Raw genomic sequence first — 27,618 nt, 5'->3', positions numbered from 1 at the left:
GTAAAGTCTTGTTAATCACACATTATAATTTACAAATATTTCCAAGGTATATCTAATGTAGAGGTCATATTCAGAAAGTCGTCTCAAAACAAAAAATAAACACAACGCGAAGTACAGGCTATATGAACACCAGACCTGCTACAATTTATACGAATAAAGTGTTCTTAATCAACAGAACCACAGGTATCAGAGATGTGCAATTAAAAAATTAGTAAATTCAGGCTAGTAAAAATTATAACTACGCATGTAATACATGAAAAGTACAACCGGTATTTTACTCATTGTTTGCTATCAAATTCCCAACCAGTAAATATTTTCCAGGCAGCATGCTCCTTCTGTCAATAAATCTCCATAATTTTCTCCATTTTGCAGTACTTCCTGGCTCATTTACTTCCAAAAACGATCGTTTTTTTCCTAATCCGAATTTCCTCCATTCCTCCGTTTATTGTAAATACATGCAGATATCTCATTAAATTATTTAAGATCACTCAATCAACTGAAAGATCAGTGTGATTCACATGAAATATATTTCTAGTGTATTTATTATTTAAGGATTTAATATGAAAACAAAATGAATTTATTTTCATTCTAAATGAGCTATTGCAAAATAATCGGAAAAGGAAAGATCTTAAGATAATTTTTTTAAATTCATTTTTATTTTCTGTCATAATTATTAATATTATATGATTTAATTTTAATAGTGAGAATAAAATTTTAATTTTAAAAAGAATGACCTTAGTACCCTGACTTTTTCAATGATTAATTTTTTTTTCCCAACATTAGTTTTATTTTAATTTTTGTCCCTATATTTGGGCTAGTAACTTTTTACTTGGGCCAGTAACTTTATTGCTGCCACTAGCCCGTGGGCTAGTACTTGAATTTTCAAATTGCATACCCCTGGTAGTATATTTCTATTGTATCACCACCTTTTACTCTTTTTTTTAAAAATCTGAATACGTTTTCTTTAACCTTATGAATAGTTTCGTTCTTAAATTGTATCGTATTGAAAAAATTGAATTGTGACACAAGTATTGCAATATGTATCGTATCGTGGAGGGGGCGTATCGTTTCAGCCCTAACTCTTACTCAAAGTGGAATAGTCAGGGTCTACTCTAACTCAAAGTGGAACAGTCAGGGTCTACTCTTACTCAAAGTGGAATAGTCAGGGTCTACTCTAACTCAAAGGGGAATAGTCAGGGTCTACTGTAACTCAAATGGGAATACTCAGAGTCTACTCTAACTCAAAGGGGAAAAGTCTACTCTTACTCAAAGGGAACAGTCAGGGTCTACTTTAACTCAAAGGGTACCAGTCAGAGTCTACTCTTACACAAAGGGGAATAGTCAGGGTCTACTCTAACTCAAAGGGAACAGTCAGGGTCTACTCTTACTCAAAGGGGAATAGTCAGGGTCTACTTTTACTCAAAGGGGAATAGTCAGGGTCTACTGTAACTCAAAGGATCTCCACAAAAATAAAGGGTAACAGTTAAAGTCTACTCTTACACAAAGGGGAATAGTCAGGGTCTACTGTAACTCAAAGGGAAACAGTCAGAGTCTACTGTAACTCAAAGGGAAACAATCAGGGTCTACTCTTACTCAAAGGGAACAGTCAGGGTCTACTCTAACTCAAAAGGGAATAGTCAGGATCTACTCTAACTCAAAGGATCCCACAAAAAGAAAGAGGAACAGTCAGGGTCTACTCTTACTCAATAGGGAATAGTCAGGTTCTACTCTAACTCAAAGGATCCCACAAAAAGAAAGGGGAATAGTCAGGGTCTACTCTTACTCAAAAGGGAATAGTCAGGGTCTACTCTAACTTAAAGGATCCCACAAAAAGAAAGGGGAATAGTCAGGGTCTACTCTAACTCAAAGAATCCCACAAAAAGAAAGGGGATTAGTCAGGGTCTACTCTAACTCAAAAGGGAACAGTCAGGGTCTACTCTAACTAAAAGAATCCCACAAAAAGGAAGGGGAACAGTCAGGGTCTACTCTAACTCAAAGAATCCCACATAAAAAGAAAGGGGAATAGTCAGTGTCTACTCTAACTCAAAGGATCTCACAAAAAGAAAAGAGGAACAGTCAGGGTCTACTCTAACTCAAAAGGGAATAGTCAGGGTCTACTCTAACTCAAAGGATCCCATAAAAAGAAAAGGGGAACAGTCAGGGTCTACTCTAACTCAAAGAATCCCACAAAAAGAAAGGGGAACAGTCAGGGTCTACTCTAACTTAAAGAATCCCACAAAAAGAAAGGGGAATAGTCAGGGTCTACTCTAACTCAAAGAATCCCACAAAAGGAAAGGGGAATAGTCAGTGTCTACTCTAACTCAAAGGATCCCACAAAAAGAAAAGTGGAACAGTCAGGGTCTACTCTTACTCAAAAGGGAATAGTCAGGATCTACTCTAACTCATAGGATCCCACAAAAAGAAAAGGGGAACAGTCAAGGTAGGGAATAGTCAGGGTCTACTCTAACTCAAAGAATCCCACAAAAAGAAAGGGGAATAGTCAGGGTCTACTCTAACTCAAAGGATCCCTCAAAAAGAAAGGGGAATAGTCAGGGTCTACTCTAACTCAAAGAATCCTACAAAAAGAAAGGGGAACAGTCAGGGTCTACTCTTACTCAAAAGGGAATAGTCAGGGTCTACTCTAACTCAAAGGATCCCACAAAAAGAAAGGTATTAGTCAAAGGCCTAAAAGATTAGACAGGGAACCTACTAAATTTGACTTTAAAGTTACAGTCCACATGAAATATTATAATGCATCATGACTTAATAAATTTGACTTGCACAAGTTTCATCTCTTATGGTAGAATAGTTCTTCATGGGTGGTCCCTAAGACCCAGGGGTTTGGGAATTTCCCCATGATGTACTCAGAGGATGTACTCCCGGCAGGGGTAGAAACTCCCTAAAATTACAACTCGCAAATAATTGTGAGTACCAAAAATACAAACATGCAATTTTAAAATGAAAGCTTTATAAACATGAACCTCCATCTATCCAACTTTTAAAAAACTTCTTAATTTTCGAGCCCCGTGGGGATCCGGGTTAGAGTAGGTCCTCAGTACCCCCTTGCTTGTCGTAAAAGGCGACTAAATGGGGTGGTCCTTCCGATGAGACCGTATAAACCGAGGCCCCGTGACACAGCAGGTGTGGCAGGATAAAGATCCCTCCCTGCTCAAAGGCCATAAGTGCCGAGCATAGGCCTAAATTTGCAGCCCTTCACCGGCAATGGTGACGTCTCCATATCAGTGAAATATTCTGGAGAGGGACGTTAAACAGTATACAATCAATCAATCTTAATTTTCGACATGATCATCAAACATTTCATATGCTCCTTCATTTTGAATTTATGGATATAATCAGTAGCTTAGAGAGAAAGACTAAAATGGGATATTTTTTCCTGAGTGAAATTTACAATGAAAAAGACAACTCGCAAATTTTTGTGAGTTACAAAATTTTAAACTTGTAATTAGGAGACTCTAACTCACATTTTGTGAGTTGTACATAGTGAATTTCCAACCCTAAGTCCCGTTTGTATTCCTCCTAAACTCCTCAGTAGGAGAGGAACCCCAGATCCCCTTCTTCTTTTTAAATATCCTCTTCTATTTTAATTCTTAGGGACAACCCTGTTCTTCAGAAGAAGATACAAGTATACAAATGTTGCCACCAAATTTCAATTTTCTTAAAGTGAAATTGTCCTTCATACAAACCTTCACCCTATGGAAAAAAGTTACTTGAGCCTTTGGCCCTAGAATGTGGATTTACATCTGACTTACTATTCTGTTTAGGACAGTTAATTCTGAAGAAATGATTGTTTCCCCAGAGTATTCTGTCTCCGTTCTTCACTTTGGTCTTTTTGGTGATGACAGAACCATTCACACAAGTTCTGTAATGCAAAATCATAAGATTCCTTGTTCACACCATGTTTGTAATTATATTGTCAACTGCCAGACATCTACCAATAATATTTTGTTGATGAATTCAAAAGATTTGAACATACGATAAAATCACTGATGCTACTACTCAGATACAAAGAACCTAGCAACTTCATTCTGACATTTGGATTATCACTTTTCTGTATGATTATGTTAGCCACAAATGTATAACACCTAAGGTTGAAATTCCTTCTTGCAGGCTTTGACAGTTAAAATGATCTTAGATTAAAATTCAGTCATATTATTATGTTTAAACTCAAACCATCTCCAGATTTATTTTATGGTTCTTGTTAAGAAAAAGGAGGCCCATGGGCTTTAATGGTCACCTGAGTATATCACAATATAAAGAATCCATAGAAGTATAAAATGAGATAAATGGATAGATGAAGATATGTTGCTAAAGGACAAAAAATATTGGATGATCATGGATCAACAAAATGGTTATTATAGTCACTGATAGTACAGTGTACTTGGTAATATATCTTAGGGCAGAACTATCAGTTTGTGTAGAAATTTCTATTTTTAGTAGCCTCTACAACTTCATTCCTCAAATCATCCTTTATAAATATTTCAGCAAGTGACCTTGAATTTGCTTGAATGACCTAGAGTTAAGGTCATAACACATCCTCAGGTTTTGAACAATCTAAATTGTACCATTAAGGCCATAATAAAAATAATCCTAGATTCTCATCCCCGCCCGCCCCGATTTTAGACCCCCGCCTCGATTTTTTTTATTTCTGTTTTTCTTCTTTTATAAATCTACCATTCTACTTTCGTTCTAAATTCTGCGAAAGTCGACATGATTTTGACAGATGAAAAGATGGTAATTGCTGTAATACATGCGTATATATTTTAAAGAAGGGTCATTGGTTGAAAAAGATTGGTGATGGTGTGAAGTAAGAGATAATTGAACCTTTATTATGACTTTTATTCGGGTATTATAGATAAAATTACACAGATTGACCAGGTCAATAAAAAATCTGCAAAATTGAAAAAATAAAAAATATAAAATAAAAGCCGCCCGCCCGCCTCGATTTTTAAAAAAATTTGGATGAGAATCTAGCAATTTATTTATTATGGCCTAAATGTGAGTTTCAGAGATCCTCAGTAACAGTTAAAGCCCAGACAAAATGAGATTATGTATGTCAATAAATTACTTGACATGTATACCAATTATTATATTGAAATCCAACCAAAATTGTAAAGGCAAAAGCATTTTTAAACATCATTTTTTTCTATTTTTAGTATCCATCGTAATACCATTTGTTAAAATCACACAGATAAATGGAACAGTGCTCCAAGTTGTGACTTATGGTAGTCACATTTATGACAATAAAATATATTTGAATCATTTAGAGTTGTATTTCATGGCAATAACCTGCAATATATCTGTTCAGCTTTTTTCCAATCCCTCTTTTCATTCTGTTTCTTCAGTTACTGTCTCTTTCAGACCTTACATTTTACATGCAGTGATGACCAGGAGATTCTATACCTAGTCAGTACTGCCCACTGCTTGTTCTTACCAAGCTCGGGTTCTTGTGGCTGCTCTCTATCTGGTCTGGTAGAGTTATTGATTTACCAGACTTCCTACTTCCATTTACTTATCACTTGGACTTTTTAGGGCTATGCTTAATCAATCTCATGAAAAGCAATAATTGCTAATCTCATGATTTGCTGTCACACAACCATTTTGTCCTCATTGAGGCAAACTTTACCATGTGGAGATAAAACTGTGATTAGAATACCTAATAAGTTCAGAGTTTCACAACAAATCTGACTTTGTAAAGCACTTTTCCAATTCAATACAGTTGATAGAGAATCTGATTTACATGTTAATTAACAAACTAAGTGGATTACCTCTCAACAAAAGCTGGATAATTTTAAAATCAATTTTCTTAGTTATTTCTGTGCACACTATCCAGTGTTCATTCAAATGTCACTGTCTGAATAATAGAAATGCCCTTTTTAAAAAAAAAAATTGACAGGAAAATATTCCTTATGATATAATCAAGGCAGAACTCCTTCTTACAAATTTACCATTGTGCACTGGCACCAGCCTTAGGATAGGCAAAGAATGAGATTTAAGTCTTAAAAATAACTGGTCAATATTAAGAAAAAAACATGCACATATTTATTTAGTAATTCACCAGTTAACTAAATATTGCATGCATTTGATCCACACTTTAATGATAAGTGTCCCTTAACATGCAGCCAATGAAATTTGCATCTCAGGTTCCTTTTGTCTCTAAAACAATTTTCATAGACATACTCTACTGTCCAAGTCCACTGTGTGGAAATGTTTTGAGCATGGTATAGCTAATGGAAAAGGATATTTGCTATAGCTATATCATACATATCATTCTTCTTTTGAGGAAAAAACTAGCAATTACATATGCACAATGAAAAAAACAAGAAGTCTGTGAGCCAGTGCTCACTTGCAATACCCCCACTCTGATGTGAATATACACTATCATAATGTTGATATACACAAGTTCAGTTACAGACAGACATACTGGTAAGAAGAAGTCAACATCCGATTTGAACAAAAATGAATCCCAACATGTGGCATGCCTCAGCAAAGAATGTACTGAAGTTTCAAGCATCTGCAATGAGTAGTTGCTGAGAAAACTGAGATGAAAATTTGTTATGTATGGTACTGAAAGACCCACGGATAAACAGGAAGTTGACATCGGATTTGAACAAAAATGAATCCCAACACATGGCATGCCTAAACAAAGAATGTACTAAAATTTTTAGCATCTGAGATGAGTAGTTGCTGAGAAAACTGTGACGAAAATTTGTTATGTATGGTACAGAAAGAAGCATGGATGAACAAGAAGTTGACATCGAACTTGAACAAAAAATGAATTCCAACATATGGCATGCCTAAGCAAAGAATGTACTAAAACTTTTAGCATCTGAGGTGAGTAGCTGGTGAGAAAATTGCGATGAAAAATTTGTTACAGATAGACACATGGACAGACATACAAGGGTAATACAGTATACCCTCCTCTCCTTCAGAGCGGGGGTATAACAAACACCCAACTTTAGTGATTTACCCATGCAGAAACAAATGGGAATTTTCAAGTGTATTTGTATAACAGGTTTTGCCTGTGTTTAGGGCCCCGATCACTACGGGTCTAGTTCAGTGCTCTTCATATTGAGCTTAACCACAAAAAATGAAAACCTGCTAAAAACAAAACTGACCAATGTCTCTCTATAGACCATTGATAAAATAATTTTCTGAACATCCAGTCAGAAGGCAGACATGACAAACACTATATGCTCAGTCATATTCATGGTGGGGCAAACACCCCACCCTACCTCTCGAAAAAAACATTAGTGGCAAGTAAAATTTTCTAATTCCCTTCATATAAATAGAACATCTTCTCATTTAAAAAATATTTTCATTATAGAATTCAATTTTGAGATTATCAAGATAGTAATGTACAGACCTGGCATTTTCTACAGGTGTGAGCCAAACATCACCATTCTCAATGTCTACCACACAATGTTCAGGCATGATGCCCAGCCCAGACAGCTGTATATCCTGTTGTACCCTAGCATCTTGTTGTCCAACTAAGGTGTGGTCCTGAAAAATGGAAGTAAAACAATTAGGATCTGCATTATGCAAACTAATATATGAAATTATTGGTAAGTCTGAATCATCTGTCAGATCAATCGCAAATGCAAATATCCTAGAGAATTTATGACTAAAGTTTTACCCATCCCTCCAACTTCCAAAAGCCCAGCATAAAACACAGTTCCAATAACTAATCCAAGCCCAACACAAAACACAGTTCCACTGACTAGTCCCAGTCCAGCACAAAGCACAACTCCACTGAATAGTCAAAGTTCAGCGCAAAGCACAATTCCACTAACTAATCCAAGTCCAGCACATAACACAGCTCCACTTACAAGTCAAAGTCCAGCACAAAGCACTGGTCCATTGAATAGTCCAAGTTTAGCACAATTAAAGTATAGAACAAAACTCAGTTGCACAACAAGTCCAACTCCAACACATAACACAATTAATTGACTTGTTCAAGTCCAGCACAAAACAAAGATTAACTACTTTTACAACACCACATGACTAATATGACTGCTTTAAACTAGTAAATTTGTCAGACAGTAAAGTATTGCTATTATTAGTTCTTGAAGAATTCAAAAAACTTTAGAAACAGACACAAAATTCAATATCCCGCATCATCAACTGATTGTTAATTTTTGCAGAACTACTTTGTTTCCTTTAAACAGTGAGTAGAATTATAAAGAAAATTAAAACAATGTGTTTAATACTTAAATCTCCACAGAGAAGCTGATTAAAAAGTTTTCAGTGCAAACATCAGAGATGGAATCAGGTGCCATGTACATGATTTACTCTTTCTCTGGATAAAACAAGTCTAACAAAATTCAGATTATTTTCTTTTTAAATTATAGTTAATAATTGGCTCTTTTAGGACAAAACTTGAGAAAATCAAACACTGTGACTTGGAAGGTGAAGTCAGTGATACAGGTATTGATTCCCACTCTGATGTTGTGTGAACCTGAGGTACCTAATAAACATGACAATTCATCCTCTTGTCATGACGTTTTCCTGCAGTCCATTATGTGAGTACTCTGGACATACTTAAAATCTTTATAAAATTTTGAAATTTAATTCACAAGAAAAAGTATGTGCCAGTATCTTGGCCACAGCTTTAGACCTACCGGGTCAGACACCAGTTATCTAGATTCTTACAAGGGGGCACTGACGAACACAGGGCTTGCTGTTTTGGAGAGAGATTTTTTTTTACAGATTTTTTTTCTTCCATAAGTAATTACCCAATATTGTAAGGTCTGTTCCATGACTCTCACTCTACTATCAGGACCATGTCATTATCTCAGGATATTGATATCACTTATCATGACCAGCCTGAAAAGATTATTTTTTCCTTTCTATATCCATGTAAAACTTTGATCCATTACTTAGACCCCACTCTAACCCTGGAAACCATCAAATTTCAATCTTATCGACCTGATCACGCTTCCATATTTTGGACAATCAATGATGAATGAACTCAATTATACAAAGAATAAATTCATGATAGTTTTACTTTGTTTCATAACAAACTTTTAATAGAAGTATTTAGATTCTGTAGTCTAATCTTTAAAAAACTTTGAGCTCTTTTAGTGAGTGCTCTACACAACTGAAAAATGTTTATATACATATATTTCCATTTCTAATTAAAACAAGAAGCCCACGGGCCTTATAGGTCACCTGAGTAACAATACTCAAACAATTAAATTTGGTTCGTGTTTTAAACCAGAGGCCATGAAATTCACAATTCACAATTTTGAAAGAGGCACCATTGCTTATCATAATTATTAACTTAGCATGCTTACTCTAATTACTTAATACCCAGAGGTAGATCAGAATAACAAAGAGAAAATGCACTTCCACTATACCCAGTTGTGCACCTCACCCCAAAGGAACCACTGACCCAGGGGCCACAAATTTCAAATTTTGCAAATTTTATCATAAAATGGTTGATTAATATAAAATACATGGTTACTGTCTTGAAAAATAAGCGATATTTGGGCGAGGGTAAGAAAACGTGATAGAGGGCGAGGCTTTAAAGTCTAAATATCAGTTATCAATTTTAACAAAATTTTACATTTGAATCCAAAACAAGCTAATTCCGATTTAGGCACATCCTTGCAGTTGAAACTATGACGCTATGGCGTAAACATTGCAATATACATGACGTCACAATGCTTTCAGAACGTCGGAATACATGCACGAGGCTTTATTAGGCTAGTGACCGGATAAAGCTTTGGTTTATTAGGTTACCTTTATTAGGTCAATGCAAGGGGTAGTTGCAGGATAAAAATACCAAAGAGCAGATTTCAAAGCATTAATTTATTTTCAGACTATGTAACCACCCCCCCCCCCTTCTGACCCAAGGGGCATTAAAAAAACCCACTTTGCTAGATGCACCTTTCTTCATCATAAATATATATACTTGAATCCTTGGCATAAAACCTAGAAGCAAAAGAAAATATTTTGAAAGAATTATTGTATTTTTACTATATAATCAATAGAGCCCCATCCTAACACCAGAACCCCTGACCCTGGTGCCATAAAATTCACAAATCTGGAAGAGGCACTCTTGCTCTTCATAACTATGTACTTAGTTATTTTATTTAATACCCAGAAGCAGAGAAGAAGATTTTCAAAGAATAATGCATTTTCACTGTATAATCAATAGAGCCCCGCCCTAACACCAGAACCCCTGACCCTGGGGCCATAAAATTCATAATTTTGAAAAAGGCACTCTTGCTCATCATAACTATGTGCTTAGTTAGTTTATTTAATACCCAGAAGCAGAGAAGAAGATTTTCAAAGATGAAATGCATTTTCACTATATAATCTATAGAGCCCCGCCCTAACACCAGAACCCCTGACCGTGGGGCCATAAAATTCACAAATCTGGAAGAGGCACTCTTGCTCATCATTACTATCTACTTAGTTAGTTTATTTAATACCCAGAAGCAGAGAAGAAGATTCTCAAGGAATTAATGCATTTTCACTATATAATCAATAGAGCCCCGCCCTAACACCAGAACCCCTGACCCTGGGGTCATAATATTCACAATTTTGGAAAAGGCACTCTTGCTTATCATTACTATGTACTTAGTTAGTTTATTTAATACTCAGAAGCTGAGAAGAAGATTCTCAAAGAATTAATGCATTTTCACTATATAATCAATAGAGCCCCGCCCTAACACCAGAACCCCTGACCCTGGGGCCATAAAATTCACAATTTTGAAAAAGGTACTCTTGCTCATCATAACTATGTGCTTAGTTAGTTTATTTAATATCCAGAAGCAGAGAAGAAGATTTTCAAAGATTAAATGCATTTTCACTATATAATCTATAGAGCCCCGCCCTAACACCAGAACCCCTGACCCTGGGGCCATAAAATTCACAAATCTGGAAGAGGCACTCTTGCTTATCATAACTATGTGCTTAGTTTGTTTATTTACCCAGAAGCAGAGAAGAAGATTTTCAAAGAAATAATGCATTTTCACTATATAATCTGTATAGCCCAGTCCTAGCAGCAGAACCCCTGACCCTGGGGCCATGAATTTCACAATTTTGGTAGAGGACTCAATGGTAATTACATTCATGCCAATAGTTTGCCTGCTTGATGTCCAGGAGTAAAGAAGAAGATTTTTAAAGATTGCAAAAATTTTAGTGGTTTTGGCCCCAACCCTCAGGCCCCAGGGGGGCAGGGACCATGAAATTCACAATTTTTGTTCCCCTTCACTCATAGATGCTCTATACCAAATTTGGTTGAAATTGGTTCAGTGGTTTTAGAGAAGAAGCTGAAAATGTTCAAATGTTAACACACGACACACGACGCACGACGCACGACACACGACGCACGACGACGGACGAAAACGGATAGCAATAGGTCACCTGAGTTACTCAGGTGACCTAAAAATTAGAAATGGAAATCTCGTGCAGCTGCCTTTGTGTTCAGTGGGCGTGGACTATTGAAATTGGTATGGGAGTCCTCGTGTAATTTAAATCTATGTCAACATTTTTAAAGTCTAAATCTACAATTTTATTTCACAATGAAATGGAAATATAAGGAATCACCGTTTAGTTAGTATAGTATGCCAGGGCATCAACGATAGTGGGAAACATGGGATAATTTGCAGAACGGGCAAAGCCCGTTATGCACAAATTATCCTTGATGCTGAATTTTTTTAAATAGTTCAATCTTCTAACACATAACACACAACTATATCTTTGTGCAAGTGTATGTGAATTCAATCAGATTTTACTCAATGAAATAAAACTTCACACAATACTTAATACCAAATAAATATACTACCTGCCCCAAAAATAAAATCCTATAAGTATTTTCAGAACTCTAGGAATGCTGTCTACATGGTCAGATCATGATTAATATTTCTCCATAGTATAAAGTTCCTAGTTTTATAAACCCTAAAGTTCTATACATGTGTTTAGTCCTTTCTGCACTATCAAACCTTATGCTTATCATTATATCTTAAATACTATATCTCATGCTGACATTGAAACCTGATGCTGAATTTTTTTAAGATTAACAATGGTGGCTTATTCAGCTATAGATCTCGTTTTTAATCAGAGAGTATCATAGAGATTGGTGTTTTATTTCAACTGTGCACCAAATAGCTTTTTTATTAAATAAATATGGCAAATGGTTTTTTTATACAATACAATGATTAGTGAATTCACAGTTATATTCTCCACTGCAAATTTCCCATGTCCATTTTTCTAAAAGTGACCTTGGGACTTACCAAAGAAATCTTTGTTTAAAAAAAAATGCATCTCCTGGTTTCGCAAATTCTCTGGTCATTATAATTATTACCTAATAAGGAAATGATGACCTACCATTGATTGTGTAATTTAGCTGACAGGTTTCATACCAATGATAGAGCCTTAGTTTTTATACTTAATTTGACTACTAAATGTTTTGTCTACCTGGTCCATACATACAACCCATGGGGGAGTGATCGGTCAACAGGGGATGCCTATCCCTCCCTCACGTCTACCTCTGGATTATCCTGGGGGCTATATTTTATGCAATGTTCACAGATTTGTATTAATTTAAGACAAAGAGTAGATTTCTTGCCATCTAGCTTTCTGGTTTTATCCCTCATAATAAAAAATTTGGAAAATATATTTTTTGCCCTTGTCCGTCTGTCTGTTTGACCAAAAAACTTTAACCTTTAAATTACCTACAACTTTTGATTGGTTAAAGCTATGGCTTTTATATTTCACACAAGTATTCCTTGTGACAAGACCTTCCTTTAGATACCAACAACTTTGACCTATTCATTCTGATTCATTTCATTATGTGATGATGTGTAAAGTAATTTTTCTTAATTCTTTGCTATTTGTGCATTTCTAAAAGAAATTGGCCATAATATATAGAGGATCTTCAATGTTTTGTAATTGAATATGGAATTTATTTCATGAGTGGGACAGGATTTTCATGAGTGTGAAGCAGGAGTGAAAATATTTTAAAAACCCTGTCTCACGAATGAAATAAATTCCATATTCAACTACAAAACAGTGACTTTTCTGTTTATTACATTTTCTTTGATTTTCCCTTTGCCTATTTGTCTTTTTGTATATATACAGTCATAGGCTCCATGACGTCATAGTTGAGAGGTTGAAACCTCATAGCTAAGTGATATGAGAATATTTACATTTGCAAATATCTTTCTTAGATGAACCTATTGAAGAGAAAATATGTTCAATTCTGTGTATATATTATTTGAGGGTCAGAGGTCATAGCGCGACCGAATTACAGAGCGAGGTGATATTTCTGTCACGGTGCAACTTGTTTTAGAATATTTCTAAGTTAATAACGATAAAAAAGGTAAAATGATAAACAATATGGATATTTTTCAATCACGAGATGTACATGCAATTAATCTTCTTTTGATGTGAATAAGGTTTTGAATACTACAATTAGCCTAAAACCGCACTTATCTTTTTAACCCGAAATTCCTAATTGGAGTTATGTAAACTAAAACAGGCTTTTGATTTCAAATAGTGTAAGAACTTAGGAAATACTTGGATTATTCTCAGCAGCGATCATTGTTCTTTCATTATATACAGATATTTCCTGAACTGGACTGCTAAACATGAATGTAAACATTGAAATGTTGGAACGAGGTAAACTAACTTTGACCAAACAACTTCTAGGTCATTGCGCGTTACAACATACAAAATACGACAGTCTGTTTGTGCAATAAATGCAATTTTACTCAAAATTTATTCATCTCAAATGTAAGTATAAGTAATAAACAACAATGTTAAAAAGTTCACTGGGAAATGAACGTTTAGTTGGTACGTGATCAAATCTACTGAGAAGCCCTTCGGGTTTCACAGGACTTGATCACATGACCAACTAAAAGTTCATTTCCCAGAGAACTTTTTAACATTGTTGTTTATTTCTTAATTGAAAACATTGTAAACATGGATTTTAGCAACATATTTGGGAGAACTTTGGCAGTCTTATTCTCTGTCAGAATGGTTTATTTACTCTCTCTCTACATATTATAACATTCCAAGGAATATTTTAACAACACTCTTCATTATGGGAAGGTAAATCTCGAGTTTTACTGCACTTCTGATATTTGTCACACTGTGACAGGATATCATTTTGATATCATTTCACACTGTGACAGGATATCACTTTTATTTATTCAATAGATAAATTACAGTATTTCACAGTTGGAAATGTAAAAAAAAAAAGATTTTGCCTAATGAGACTCATGGGGAATGTTCTCAAATCTGACTAATCCAAAGTCCTTCATATGACAGGAATCTGAAAAGCATTTTTCTTAATTATACCTTTTTTCACCTTCAGAAATAATTAGGAATTGAATGTAAACATTAATTTATGCAGGTATAACTACTTGTTACCCTGTGATCTGATTTTTTCCATAAAATTCAATGCATGGAGACATGTTAATTAACAAACCTTGATGAACCTTGTGGATTTCTCCTTCAGATTTGGTGAATCATAGCAACATTTTAACTTTAAACTGGATGGCCTCCTTGGAGTCACACCTGACATAACAGTGCACATGGTCATTGTTAGAAAATCTCCAAGATTATTTAAGATCCAGAGTCAAACACAAATAACATTATAGTGTTTACATTTCCATATCTTAACAAAATCCATTTATATAAATACTAGTATGTGGAAATATACAGACACAATTTTTTGCTCATTTCATTTTTAGTATGAAAAAGAACATCCATTTTGATTGCACTTCCTCAACAGCAATAATAGAGTTGAACATAAAACCAGAACCAATACAGAAGATTTGTTGCACCAAGCTTTAAATTCTATGTTAGATCCACCCTGAATTCCCTAGATGATACTCTATCAGACATCAAACCCTGGTGCATTGACACTACACAATGACAATATTTACAGGCTCACTGCTCCCCTGAAGAGTGCTACCAAAGACTTTGATGCTGTAACAAGAAATTGATTTTTTTGTTGTTGATGGGCTTTGATATTCTACTGGCTACTCTTTTCTAACAAGAAACATATTTCTTCCAACAGAGGACAGTGTCTGCTTCTTGAGGTTTTCCCTTCCTTTGATGCTTATCCTCTTTGTTCGCACTGCTGCACCATTCTGCCATTGATTCTAAGATTGAACAGGCTACATTTCTTCCCCAGAGACTAATTTATAAAATAATAACAGACTTTATATATTGCAAAAATATTTTCCATACAGTTTCCGGATCAAAAAAAATGTTTCTGGAAAATTGAAATCCAAGATTGTTTTTCATTTAAAAGCATGTTTTTTTTTTTTTGTAGAATAATTGTTAGGCATATAGAAAAACAAGAAAATTAATTTATGAGTTTAAATATAATGATGAGATTGATATTATTTTTGATTTCAAAATTAACTAGTGTTAATTGTAACGGGAACCGTTACAGATGTTCCCCAACGCTCCCCATGTCCCTTTTCGTGCCTTATTCCTGTCAGACCTTTTATAAATATGCTAAGTATTCAAGGAGTTCATTTAAGAATATAAAAGTTACATTGATATCAACTCTATATCGTTTAACGTTTTGCATACACGCACACGTACATGTACATGCATATGCAAGATGATCATGGCATGTTGGTTAAGCGATTAACATATCTTTCTATCCCGTGAATTAAAGAAAAAATACAGATATAAAGTTACCATTTTTCAAGTATATGTCATTTTTTTAAAATACCTATTCACATTTTATTTAACTAATTTTAATCTCGGGCTCAAAGTTGGTTTTATTCCGACGACAAGGCAGGGTTAAAGTCGACTAAGGGTATCACCCCTATAGCTAACCAATCAAAATCAACTTATTCAGTTGTAGTTCCATACATGGAAAAGGGGATTTCCTTTCTGTTCAGAATTTTTTTTATATTTCCTCTCAGGCCATTTTGACAACTCTGGTACCTATGCCTAGTAAATTTTATATACTTTGTAAATAAATATATAAAGGTTTTTGACCGGAACTATTCATTATTTCCAATGCATAGGAGGCTACTTTCTGGGATTTTCAAGTGATGTTTATAAAGATATTCGTGTCAGCTAATGGGACCAATATTGTTTAACACTTTCTTATTAATATTTTTTTCATGAATGCAAACACCTGATTTTTTTTACGAAGGAGCGTACATGTATAATGATTTTTAATATACCGAAAATCGCTACTTCAGAGGATTGCGTAATTCTAAAAAAAATTTAAATAAATTTCAAAGGTAAAATAAACAAAGGATGCTTGGTATTAAAATATTATTTTGAATCAGTAGAACTGAATGCTATTAAGGACATCTGAATAAATAGGGTATTAAAGGCTTATATGCCAACTTTGTTCATCTGCAGTTTAATTTCAAACACGACAGGATTTGTAATTTTTTTTCCGTATAAGTTAATAATTTCTATATACTTTGGAAACTAAAATCAATTATTTTAATACAGTTTCCTCGAGCTCTTTTCTGCAGTTTCCCTGAAATTTTATGTGGGTCCGAGGTGTTATTTGAGCTTTAGAGCGATTCTCTACATTGGTATTATTTTGATTTGTGTGTGTGTGTGTGGGAGGGGGGGGTACTTTTATTCTTAACCTATTCAACATGGGAGTTGAATCTTGTATCTTACTCCAAGAACTTAAGATTGATTGTGACATTTGGATGAAAGGTCAAGGTCATTAAAACCACCACCTCTTTAACTTCTATCCTGCCTACCGAAATAAACTCTGAAAGGTGTTTCTATATACATGTACATGTACTTCATGTTTCTTTTTACCCTTGGGTCAAGGTCAAAGGTTAAGGTCGATTTCAAGTTCATAGGTCAAGGTCATTTTGGTAAATAGCTAATATCAACATTTTATTCAGGTTACCAGTGACCTTGACCTAAGTTTCAGTTCAATGGTCAAAAGATCTGCTTCAGTATGTTACATGTCTTGACATTTAGAAGTTCTTAATTCTGCATGAACATCAAAATCTCAAGTATACTGGTCGTTTAAAACATTGAGTGTATGCGCATGTGCATGTACGTCCTTGCATTTACTTTTGATAGTAGCATAATGTAGGCATTCATTATATCTATTCATATTCAAAATTCCATCCGGTTTTATTGAGAACCAAGAAAGTTTTAGGCATTTAAAGTTTTAGCCAATCAGATTGCTGCACACGTGCACGTGCATGCGTTCTTGATTATTCTTATATATCATGCTGTAGATCTTCATAATGTATGACTATGTTCAAAATTTCAAAGGATTTTGTCAGAAAACAAAAAAGATATTTAACGAGGCTGGGGTGTGGCAGCCATTTTCAGACTATTTTTATCTCCTTTAAAAGAAGAGCTCCATATAAAGATATAATAAATGATCAAATTTTAAAACTAAAATATATGAATTTTTTCTTTGCCAAATGATAGTTGACGGCTTAAGATACCGTATGTAAAAAAAATAAGTTAAATCTGGTGGTTAATTTATGATTAATTTGTTGACCCCCCAGCCTCCTTAAACTTTAGTTTCAACAAATCGGAGCGAAGCACACATGCATGCGTGTGAGATCTTGCTATTTTGACCATGTCATTATGTCTATACTACTAATATATCCTTATATTATGAGTTTCAAAGCATTTCATAAAAAATTTAAAAGTTACTGCTATATCAATTATATTGGTCATTTCACGTGTTACACGTGCGTGCACATGCACGCATGTGCGCGCAAAATGACCTTCGTTCCGCACATCTGCATAACATACCTAAAAACCCTAAAAAGGTTTCACCTAGATCGGATGAGTAGTTTATGAGAACCCTCGCGGACAAAAAAGTACCCAGGAAGAAGAAGAAAAGTCAGAAGAAAGTAAAAACAGTATGTTTCCAAACTTCGTTTGGGGAACATAATAAAGACATTCAGTTGATTTCTTTGGGTGCATGTACACAAAATGTCACATTTTTTTTATCCCATGCACAGGATGAAAGATCTTGTCACAGGAAATATACAGTCAAGTGAAATATGAAATCCATGGCATCAAAAATGTTGGTGCCCAAAGAAAAGTCTGGTCATATGAAATAAACATGAAATATAAACATTATAAGCAAGGTTCAAGTTTCCCCCCCCCCCCCTCCCCTCAGACAAACTGACAAATAGATTGACAAGCAAATAAATGATGGACGGAATAAAAACTATACCCCTTGGATCTTTAATTACAGGAGCATAAAAAAATTCAAACACAGACAACAAAATCTAAAGCTTCTGTTCCCAAAGTGTCTAAGTGTATCTGTGCTGAAATTTACTTGTCATCATAATTTAGACTCCTAAATGCTGTATTTAAGAAATAATTCCTTCTGATCTGTTTTATTCCCTTTATTCAAAGTAACTGATCTCAAAAGCCACACATTTTTGTAATGTTGATGTTTTTTGGTGGGTTTTTTTTTTACTATAAATTGGCCATTATTCAAATATAAATTGCTTGCCAAGCAAATCAGTTTTATAAATGTTTTCTATGAAAGGAGTATTTAGTCAGAAAATATTTAAATACATTGTTTTCTATATGGAAAATATTTCTCATTAACCCTTGAACCCCTATTTCAATAATTATGATAGATGTCAGGACAAAGCTCTCTGAAGGTCATTTTTACTGCAAGTTTACAACAAGGTTGGAAAACCTTATTTTATAGTGAAGCACATTAAACAAGAGTTTCGAATAACAAGTGCTCTAATGAAGATTCCTGATTTTTCGTGAGTACGTATCATCACGAATCGGCTCTTCAATGTCAAATAGCAAGTAGAATTCGTAAATGGACGTTCGATCAAGAGATTTTACATAGATTTCAGCACCATAAAAATAAAAGCGAGTAATTGTATTTTGTGAGTGATGTGTCTCACAAAATTATGCGATAAATAATTCCATGCCTATATTTAGGAATCTACAGTATTTGACTTAAAGGCATAAAAACAATTTTTTTGAGAATGCTTGGTTTATTCTTTTTTTGTTTACATGAATTTTGATAAGTTTGGATACGACTTAAAATCACTTGAATAAATAAATTCCTTGAGAGTAGACTTAAATGTATTTCCAAAAATATTTATTGAAAAGAAAGAACAACGGATAAGAAAGAAAAAAAACTTATCTAAATGAAAAACACTGTAAATCATTATTTTTTACTTCTAATTATGATCAAGATAGTGTTTCTTTTAATTCATTTTTGTTCAGAATCAATACAACAGGTAAGAAAAATACTTGCTTTGCTGAAATTAAAAAAAAAAAATTTCCTCTCTGAAAAATTTACTGCAGCTTGAACAATTTAAATCTGGATTTTTTCACACAACTTGTATAAGTGATAAATACATATTTCCTTGTACATGTTTATCTTTCATTTGAATCTTCATCACTTAATGTCATGCTTCTTTATAAATCTAAAATTGAAATTTGAAATACATGTACCCTTTCTATTACATTTCATCATAATCTTGCATAATTTCTTCTGTCTCATTCTAAAATGAAATTTAAACCCAAAGATTGGCTGTATCTTTTTTTCTCTCAATAATTGGAGATAATCTCATAGTTTGACAGAGCACTACCAGCAGTTCTGAAATCTAGAATTATTTTCTCCTGGAGAATATACTACAGGCTAAAGTGAGTCCTCTCTATCTCATTTTTCTTTCTGATCATTTTAGAACATCATAGATCTCCTTCCACATGACACTTTACGTGCAGTTCAGGGGAGAGTAAATCAATACAACTTTAATCTAAGCTCAGAATCTGTAATCTGTCCTGCAGTTTTTGGATAAAATTCCTGGAGAAAAAAACATTAAAGCTTCCATGGTTTAGACTTTCATTTAGAGTTTCTTATAAACTTTTCAGTTTATTTTGCTACCCAAAGCACCTTAGAGTTTCTTATAACTTTTCAGTTAACATTTCCCTGTATCTTTCTCGCCTGACGACCTGGGATCTCAGAGGGACCGATCACAGAGGCTTAAATCAAGGCCTACACAGAAAATGTTCTATATGACTCAAATTGCTTTCACTAGTACTTTTTAGCTACATAAATCTCTCAGATTCCATCCATGGATAATTGTTTTCCCAGAGAAAGAAAATCCTCCTCAATCTATTTCGCACTCTGTTTTTATACAGAGATGTCATCAAAGTCAGAAGACGTTCACTGAAAACAAAATCTTTACTTTTCAAAGAGGCCCATAGGCCAAAATGCTTGTTAGAGTTAAATTGGCTCTGCTGTACATTCTTTCATTCTTTTTGTCATGAAAATTCACATTTTGGATAAGAGCTCATTGATTATTACAATCATTCCAGGGCTCGACATTAACTTTTTTTCCTACTTGTCCGATTTTCAACTTTATTTGTCCGAAATTTTTTCAATGAAGTTCAATAGTTTCAACTTGAAAATTAAAATAAAGTCCATTACGCATGCCATGCACTTGATTGATTCGTGATGTTACTGATAAATACAACAAATACATAAAACGAAATTTTATCTAGGTTTTCTGTCCTGACAATAACATAAATGTCCACAAGTGAACCTGTCAACATCAAGCAATTCATACTTCAGTCTGTATCTTCCATGACTTTTCAGTACTATGCAATTAGTGAACTTCGATCCCGATTGAAATTGAACTCAAGTAATATAGCGATACATATCAGGATCGAAGTCTGGATTTTGTGTACAGCTTCCGTCTTGAGACTACCGATTCAGCTTCCAACAGTCGTTCTTTTTATTATATAGAGACCCCTTTACATCAAAATGCACTTGTCCAATCGGACAAGTGCCCAGCAATATTCACTTGTCCGTATTTACTTTTCATTGGTACTGAACAAGCGGACAAGCGTTAATGTCGAGCCTTGCATTCTAACAGTTTGCTTGCTAAATATCCAGGATTTGAGAAGATATCTGAAGACAACATTAATTTCAATGTATTTGGTCATACCCTTCTGACCCTAGATAGGCAGATACCCACAAATTTAATTTTTATCGTTTTAGAGAAAAAATGATTTTTTTTATTGAAACAATGGAGGTAGTGTACAAAAGTCAACTGAGTTAATAATATAAGCTAAGACAATTTTGTGACAATTTAGATTTATTTTTTTCACTTTCTTATTTGTCACACTGTAGTAAAACTCCCCCTCAAGATTAAGTAATAATTTTGTCAGAATATGAATTCCAATCTAGTGCACTGGTAGTACTGAAGAGATGACATTTTGTTTGATTGGGGGGTGGATCAAGTGTTTTTTACCTTCAGATAATACACCAGCAGCTCGTTTAAGGAAGGATCAGCATTCAAGTTGACAAGGAAACACCTTCCTTTTTCCACTTTTATCCCCGAGGTTTGCACCGAGACGCCCATCTTCTCTAGTGCTTCATGTCGCTCCTGTAACAAACAAGGCTATTAATCAAACGCAACACAAAGTTCAGAGTTGTAAAAACAATCATTAAAAACCTTAGGGACCATGATGTCCCCAAACTTGTTCACAACATTAAAAAACTTTGGGGCAATGCTGGTGCTAGTTTCACAAGCCCACATTGATATATCATTCTGTTCGTATCATACTTAACTGGTAATTTCTGAAAATAAAACTTTTCAGTCCACATTTGTTTTCCTGCAGTTTTTTTTTTTTCTTAACATTCATTTTTTCCCCTTTAGAACTGCACTTTTAGCCATGACTGAATTAGCCATGTCAAATTTCTGGGTCAAGAAAATGTTTTGCATAATAGTACATGTAGAATAATACCATGGTCAGGTTCCAGAGAAGATCCAGTAAAATTTTTACTCTCTTTTTGTGTGATAAGATTTTTTGCCCACAGCAAAAAAAAAAATTGCATTTACAAGTGGGCAAGTTGACATTTGTGAGCCTTTAGTTTCTGATTAAACAAATGTTCTGGTAGTGTGTATCCTAGTTATACATCTATGATAGTTCTATCTTGATGGGATTTATACTTTATTGAGAATATACCTGCTCAAAAAACTTTTTTCACTCAGAAATACATATTGAAACTGACTGATGTTAAGCCAGATGCACTCCTTAAAATAAATCAGAATCATCTGCCTTCAACTTTTCTTTTGACTGTTGTCAAGTCATTTATAACAGGGACCATGTGCTCCATATGTCTGGAACTGGGAACTTGACTGATATTCTTTTTAAAGAATATTGATTGAGTTTCACTTTGTGAGATTGAACATTAATGATTTAAGTAGACTAGTTTAGAGGATGTCATGAATTTCTCAATTAGGAAGAAACACCCTTGCATAACATAGCCATGCATGCACTTAGGAGCAAAAAATGAAATTTTAAATTTAAGCATTTTTACTATATGATTTAACTACAAGTTATTCTTTCTTTAAATTTGCTGGCTAAATTCCTAAAATTTGAAGTTTTTCTGTTATAACACCGTTATATATTTCTCCCAGTTTGCTAACTGATTACCAGTCTAGTCGAACCCTCAAACGGGGGTAAACGGAAGTAGGAAAACCGTACCCTCAAACGGGGGTACGCGCAGGCGCAGACACTAAAAAAAGTGCCATTTTCACGGAAAAACGTGTGGTCCACAAAATATGTTCGTGCAAAGTGCTGGATTATTTTGTAGCTCTGTATGTACTCAAATTTGATAGATTAAAGATGTTTAAAGAGATTGTATTGCGAAAAAGTATATGTTTATTGCAAAAATCAAGACTTTTTCTCTCCCAAAGTTAGCGTATTCTGTGCTTTGACCCCCATGCTTGATACAACTAGATTTTTTTATTCATAATTTAATAAATCGGATGAATAAACAAACAAAGGTTTGTTAAAAGTTGAACTACATATAATTCCCTTCCCCGATATTACAAATCTTGTGTAATTAACATGTTATTTATTATTTTTCGACACTTTCTTGTGTGCCCGTCCGAATTTCCTCTGTCCTGTAAACAAACTTTTGTGCTTCAGAAATGAGGTAAATAAAAACGAAAACATTTTTATTATTGTTTTTGTAGACAATTCATTTTTGTATGCTTGTGATTTAAAAAAAAAATATTTATTTTTTAAATAAGAAGAGTTATCGTTCTTGAATTCCACTTCCGCCTTCGCGCGTTGCATTAAGGGAAGGAAAACCCTCGTTTGAGTGTATACCCCCGTTTGAGGGTTCGACTAGACTGATTACACCGTATTCTTTCTTTTTATTTTTTCTAAAGTTTCTGATAATTTACAAATATATTTAATCTTTAGGTCATTGTTTAATTACTTTGTTACATAACAAATGAATATTACCTTGTTATTTGATTCTCTCTTAGTTTTCTTGTTGATTTGCTGTTAAGCTTGAAACTTATTACCTAGTTATTTTATCCTGAGTACCTGGAGCCTGTTTCAGAAGAACTTTACAGCAAAAATCAACATTTAATTCTGCTTCTATTTTAATTTCCAATTTACAATGAATTGAAAAGGGTATGTAAAAAATATACTAGCAGTATGAAACAGATTCATTAATTTTGCTAAATTTTACAATCAAATAAAGATTTTAGTCTTAGCTGCAAGTTCTTTAGGGAAACAAGCCCTTGATATTGAACTTAATTTCCTATCTAGCTTGTAGCACAAGATTTGATTGGTTATCTAGCCGGGTTTAAACATCCGTACACCTGACTTAAGCTCGAGGTAAATAACACAACATGACAAAATTAATGCATAGTTTTTCTATATAAAGGCAAATATCATGATGTTACAATGCATTGTAGTACATAGTAAATCTTATTGATAGGTTGAAACACATTTGATTGGAATTATGTTTACTAAGCATTCATTTGATTTCATAGGAAATAAATTCTTTATCCAGGTCTAATCATGGGTGTACAGGGATTTGATCCACATTTTATTCCATACATCCTTCAGCCGTCTGCATCAGGATAAAACCAGGGTATATTACCTATGTTTCTTAAGTTTTGTTCTTAGAAAAGTGACCGGTGTCCGGTTTTCAGGGGGTTACCCACCCCCAGGGTTGGCCCGTTTTATGAGAGTTTATGTGTAAGAAATGTTAAGAATTTTGCAAGAACTTATAAATTCGGCCGATATTTAGGGAGAACCGGTTTCCAGGGGGCCGGTTTGGAGAAGTTTCACTTTACCTGGTTATCTGACTCAGAGTATGCTTGTTATTTACACTGTTTTCAACTCTCTGAAATTGTTGGTTAATTACTTAGTTATTTTACCCAGTTTTCTGGTTCATTACCTGGTTAATTTTATCCTTCTCTGCCAGTTTCTCCTCCCAGGTCTTTGTCATTTCTTTGATCAGTTTCTCCGATTCCTGAAGTCTGTCCTGTAGTGCAGGGGCCTGCATGCTCTGGTTAATAGATTCAACAAATTTTACTTTGAATTGCAATGTTTATTAATTTTTAAAAAAATAATACATTAATTTGCTAATGAAAACTCCTTTAAGTAATTTTTGAGTTCTCTATGGCATTAAACAATCTCTTAATTGACTTGGCTAAAAATTAATTGTAGAGAAACTGGCACACATTGCAAGTAGTCTGGGAACCTCAGGCCAATGATAGCTGCATGATAGGTAAATTTCTACCTAACTTCAAATCCTTCCGATAAAGTTGATTTCTAAGGTATTGAAAGTTGTGAATTGTCACTGAACAAGGTAATAATTAGAACGCCCTTTGTCACTTTTCAAGTAACAACTAGAATTGAAAAAAAAATTGTTTCAAGTTTTTAAGATATATGTTTTCTTGTGCCCTGGCAATAAACACTGTCTCTATATTTGATGAATAAGCTTTGTAAAGTGATTTCTCTTGCTTTTATAAGAAATAATCTTTGTCCTTCAAAAAGTAAAACAGGATCTGAACTTGAGCATCATTGGGGCATTTTCAAGGAAAACTCATCAATACTAAAATTTAGCCAATGCTATTTAAACTCTGGTATAGGTGTTCTGAGATATTTGAGCTTGGCTCTACCTGAGCTTCATCGAGCTGTTGTTTGAGCATGTCCACCTCATCTCTAAGATCTCGTATGATCCGAGCATTAGGATCCTCATTGACCACCGCATGGTTCACTATCTTCTTGGCACGGTCAGCGTAGCGCAGAGTTGACAGGGTTTCCTCGTAATTATCCGCCGCTGGGGAAATCGTGGCTACCATCACAGTCTTACTGTTCCCTCCCAGATTATCCTGTAGTACAGAAACAAGAAAATCAATCTCACTCATGTCTATAATTTTTACTGAAACTCTATTAAATATTTTGACTTGCCAACAGTAGTAAACAACTTTTCCTCTATTGAAGTTGGAAATGGTTATAAATGGTAACCATTCTTTCATGAGGAAAAATTGTTTTTATTCACTGTGTTCTGCATTAATTTGTGCTTGATATTCATTAAAATCAGATTTGTAAATAAAGTAAATTTTAAATGTTCGGTAGAAGTGTGTCAGACCTTGAGTAGCCATGTTAATACAGAGTCTCGGTATGGCACAAACTTATCCTTCTTCTTGTTACCAGCTGACTGGTCAGCTAATGCAGAGATGACTAGACCCAATGTGGTCAGGGACCTGAAATTCAGTTACTTCAAATGATTATTTCATTAAAATGCATTTTTTTCATCATATATTTTACTATTTTATTTTTTCTAGTAAATAAAAAATCCACTTCTATGTAGAAAACTAACAATAAAAAGTTACAAACTGAATCTTACTTATTTATGTTACTTAATTCCCTCCCTCAGTCAAATAACAAACTGTTTCTTACTTTATATTTGTGTTACTTCCCTCCCTCAGTCAAATAACAAACTGTTTCTTACTTATTTATGTTACATCCCTCGCTCAGTCAAATAATAAACCGAATCTTACTTATTGATGTTACTTCCCTCCCTCAGTCGATCTCCGACAGCTCCAGTTTTCTGAGCACGCTCACTGCCTGCCAAATCTACCAGGCTTAGCTTGCTCACCTTCTCACCACTAACCTGTCAATTGATTCAAGTATTTTTTATTTTAAAATAAAGATATTACAATGCTATTATATGACAGTATAATGAACATGATATAATCAAATCTGTGTCATTAATGCTAATTATACTCCTCATAAGATTCATTATTATACTTCTGTTAAAATGTTTCCTATATAAAGTTCAGAAGGTAAAATAACTATCCTTTATAGTCCACGCATAGCAAAGCTATACCCCGGGGTATAGTTTTTGCTATCCACCCTCGGAAAATTTTCATGCAATAATTGCCGCCAGTTTTGATTTCCAGCGATAAATCTTTAAACAGATGATGTCATAATGACTTCAGTAGCATTGTGACGTCATCAAGATTTCAGATTATTCTTGCATCTATTATCTTACTCCAAAAAAATTCAAACCTTAGAAATTATATTATACATCAGTATAATAAAACACTTATCCACTGGTTGTGAGTGGGATAGCTCTTTTATCAAACCCTTGACAGGAACTATTCCCCTCGGGCAAGCCCTCGGGGAATAGTTCCCTGTCGCGGGTTTGATAAAAGAGCTATCCCACTCACAACCAGTGGATAAGTGTATAATATAACCGTAAACAATAAATGTGATTTAAAAATGAAAATGCTCTAGAGTAATATTTAATCAACATGAAATTAGTGAAAGCTTCCATGCATACTTTGTCTGCTAGTTTTGACTTTTGCACTTCATGATCTTTTACAATGATAGATAACTGTTTAACTCCTAGCCTGTTGATTGTGTTAACATTATAACAGGGATTAGCTCCCTTACCTTTGAAGAACAGCTTCAACTATTAGAGTAAAATAAGCACAACTTTGATTTATCTATAAATATTTATTTATTGAGAATTTCTCCAAGAAATTAGCAGTATAAGTCAACAATTTTTATCCTCAGGGCAATGAGGAAATGTGGTGAATCATTTGACTGCTTACTACCCACAGCATCTTCAGATACACATGGGTGATCTTGTCTTTACTTATCACCCAATACCGCTGTAAAATATGTTAATTTGTTCATTATAGGCAACCAGTCAGATAGTTGGAACTCTTCAATTTTTAAAAAGACATTGTTTGCTTTTTATGGTAAATATTTTGAAGCACATTAAGATGTGCAAAGTTTGTTCTAAAACGGTTAAAGTCAATTCGTACATGTCATTGACATTATATACTAATCCGAAATTATATGAGAGTATCTTTTTTAGAGTGCAAAATGCAATCATGTTTTTTATGCCCCTGTAATTGAAGATTCGGGGTTAATAGTTTTTGCCCTGTCCATCTATCTGTCCATTTGTCTGTTTAACTGTTTGTCCGCAAAAATCTTTAACTATGTCAATAACTTTTGTGTGGATGGCTTTCATATTTCACATTTTGTGTATCCCTTGTGAAATGACCTTTTTTTGGTACCACCCAATTTGATCTCATGACCTTGACCTTGAAGTTTGACTCCCTTTTATGTAAAATTTCCGAACTTTAACCATGGCTATAACTTTTGATTATTTGGTGCTAGGGCTTTCATACTTTACATGCATATTCACTGTTACAAGGCTTTTCATTGGGTATAAAAATATTTGACCTTTTGACCTTGACCTTAAAGTTTGGTCCACTTTCAAAAAATTTTAATCTCAGCCATAACTTTTGAATTTAGTATTAGGGTTTTTATATTTTACAGGTGTAT

At 34.2% G+C, this 27,618-nt stretch overlaps 1 protein-coding gene across 9 annotated transcripts in view; it reads right to left on the bottom strand.

Annotated features, from left to right (window-relative positions):
* Positions 1 to 27,618, bottom strand: part of LOC134235011 (kinesin-like protein KIF13B) — a 128,156-nt gene that overhangs the window by 47,820 nt on the left and 52,718 nt on the right. For all 9 annotated transcript variants that reach the window (XM_062717089.1, XM_062717091.1, XM_062717093.1 and 6 more), the window contains exons 9-15: positions 25,818 to 25,930; positions 25,406 to 25,520; positions 24,933 to 25,145; positions 24,206 to 24,316; positions 21,249 to 21,383; positions 7,385 to 7,521; positions 3,771 to 3,880 (exon numbers count right to left, since the gene is read on the bottom strand). In XM_062717089.1, coding sequence (XP_062573073.1) covers positions 3,771 to 3,880; positions 7,385 to 7,521; positions 21,249 to 21,383; positions 24,206 to 24,316; positions 24,933 to 25,145; positions 25,406 to 25,520; positions 25,818 to 25,930 — 934 coding nt within the window. The remainder of the gene's footprint in view (positions 1 to 3,770; positions 3,881 to 7,384; positions 7,522 to 21,248; positions 21,384 to 24,205; positions 24,317 to 24,932; positions 25,146 to 25,405; positions 25,521 to 25,817; positions 25,931 to 27,618) is intronic.

Source organism: Saccostrea cucullata, unplaced genomic scaffold (genome assembly GCF_032062105.1).
Source record: "Saccostrea cucullata isolate Sc308-1 unplaced genomic scaffold, CSIRO_AGI_Scuc_v1 ctg100, whole genome shotgun sequence".
Lineage (NCBI taxonomy): Eukaryota > Metazoa > Mollusca > Bivalvia > Ostreida > Ostreidae > Saccostrea > Saccostrea cuccullata.
The sequence above is the reverse complement of the archived record's forward strand: the minus strand, read 5'-3'. Positions and strand labels throughout refer to the sequence as shown.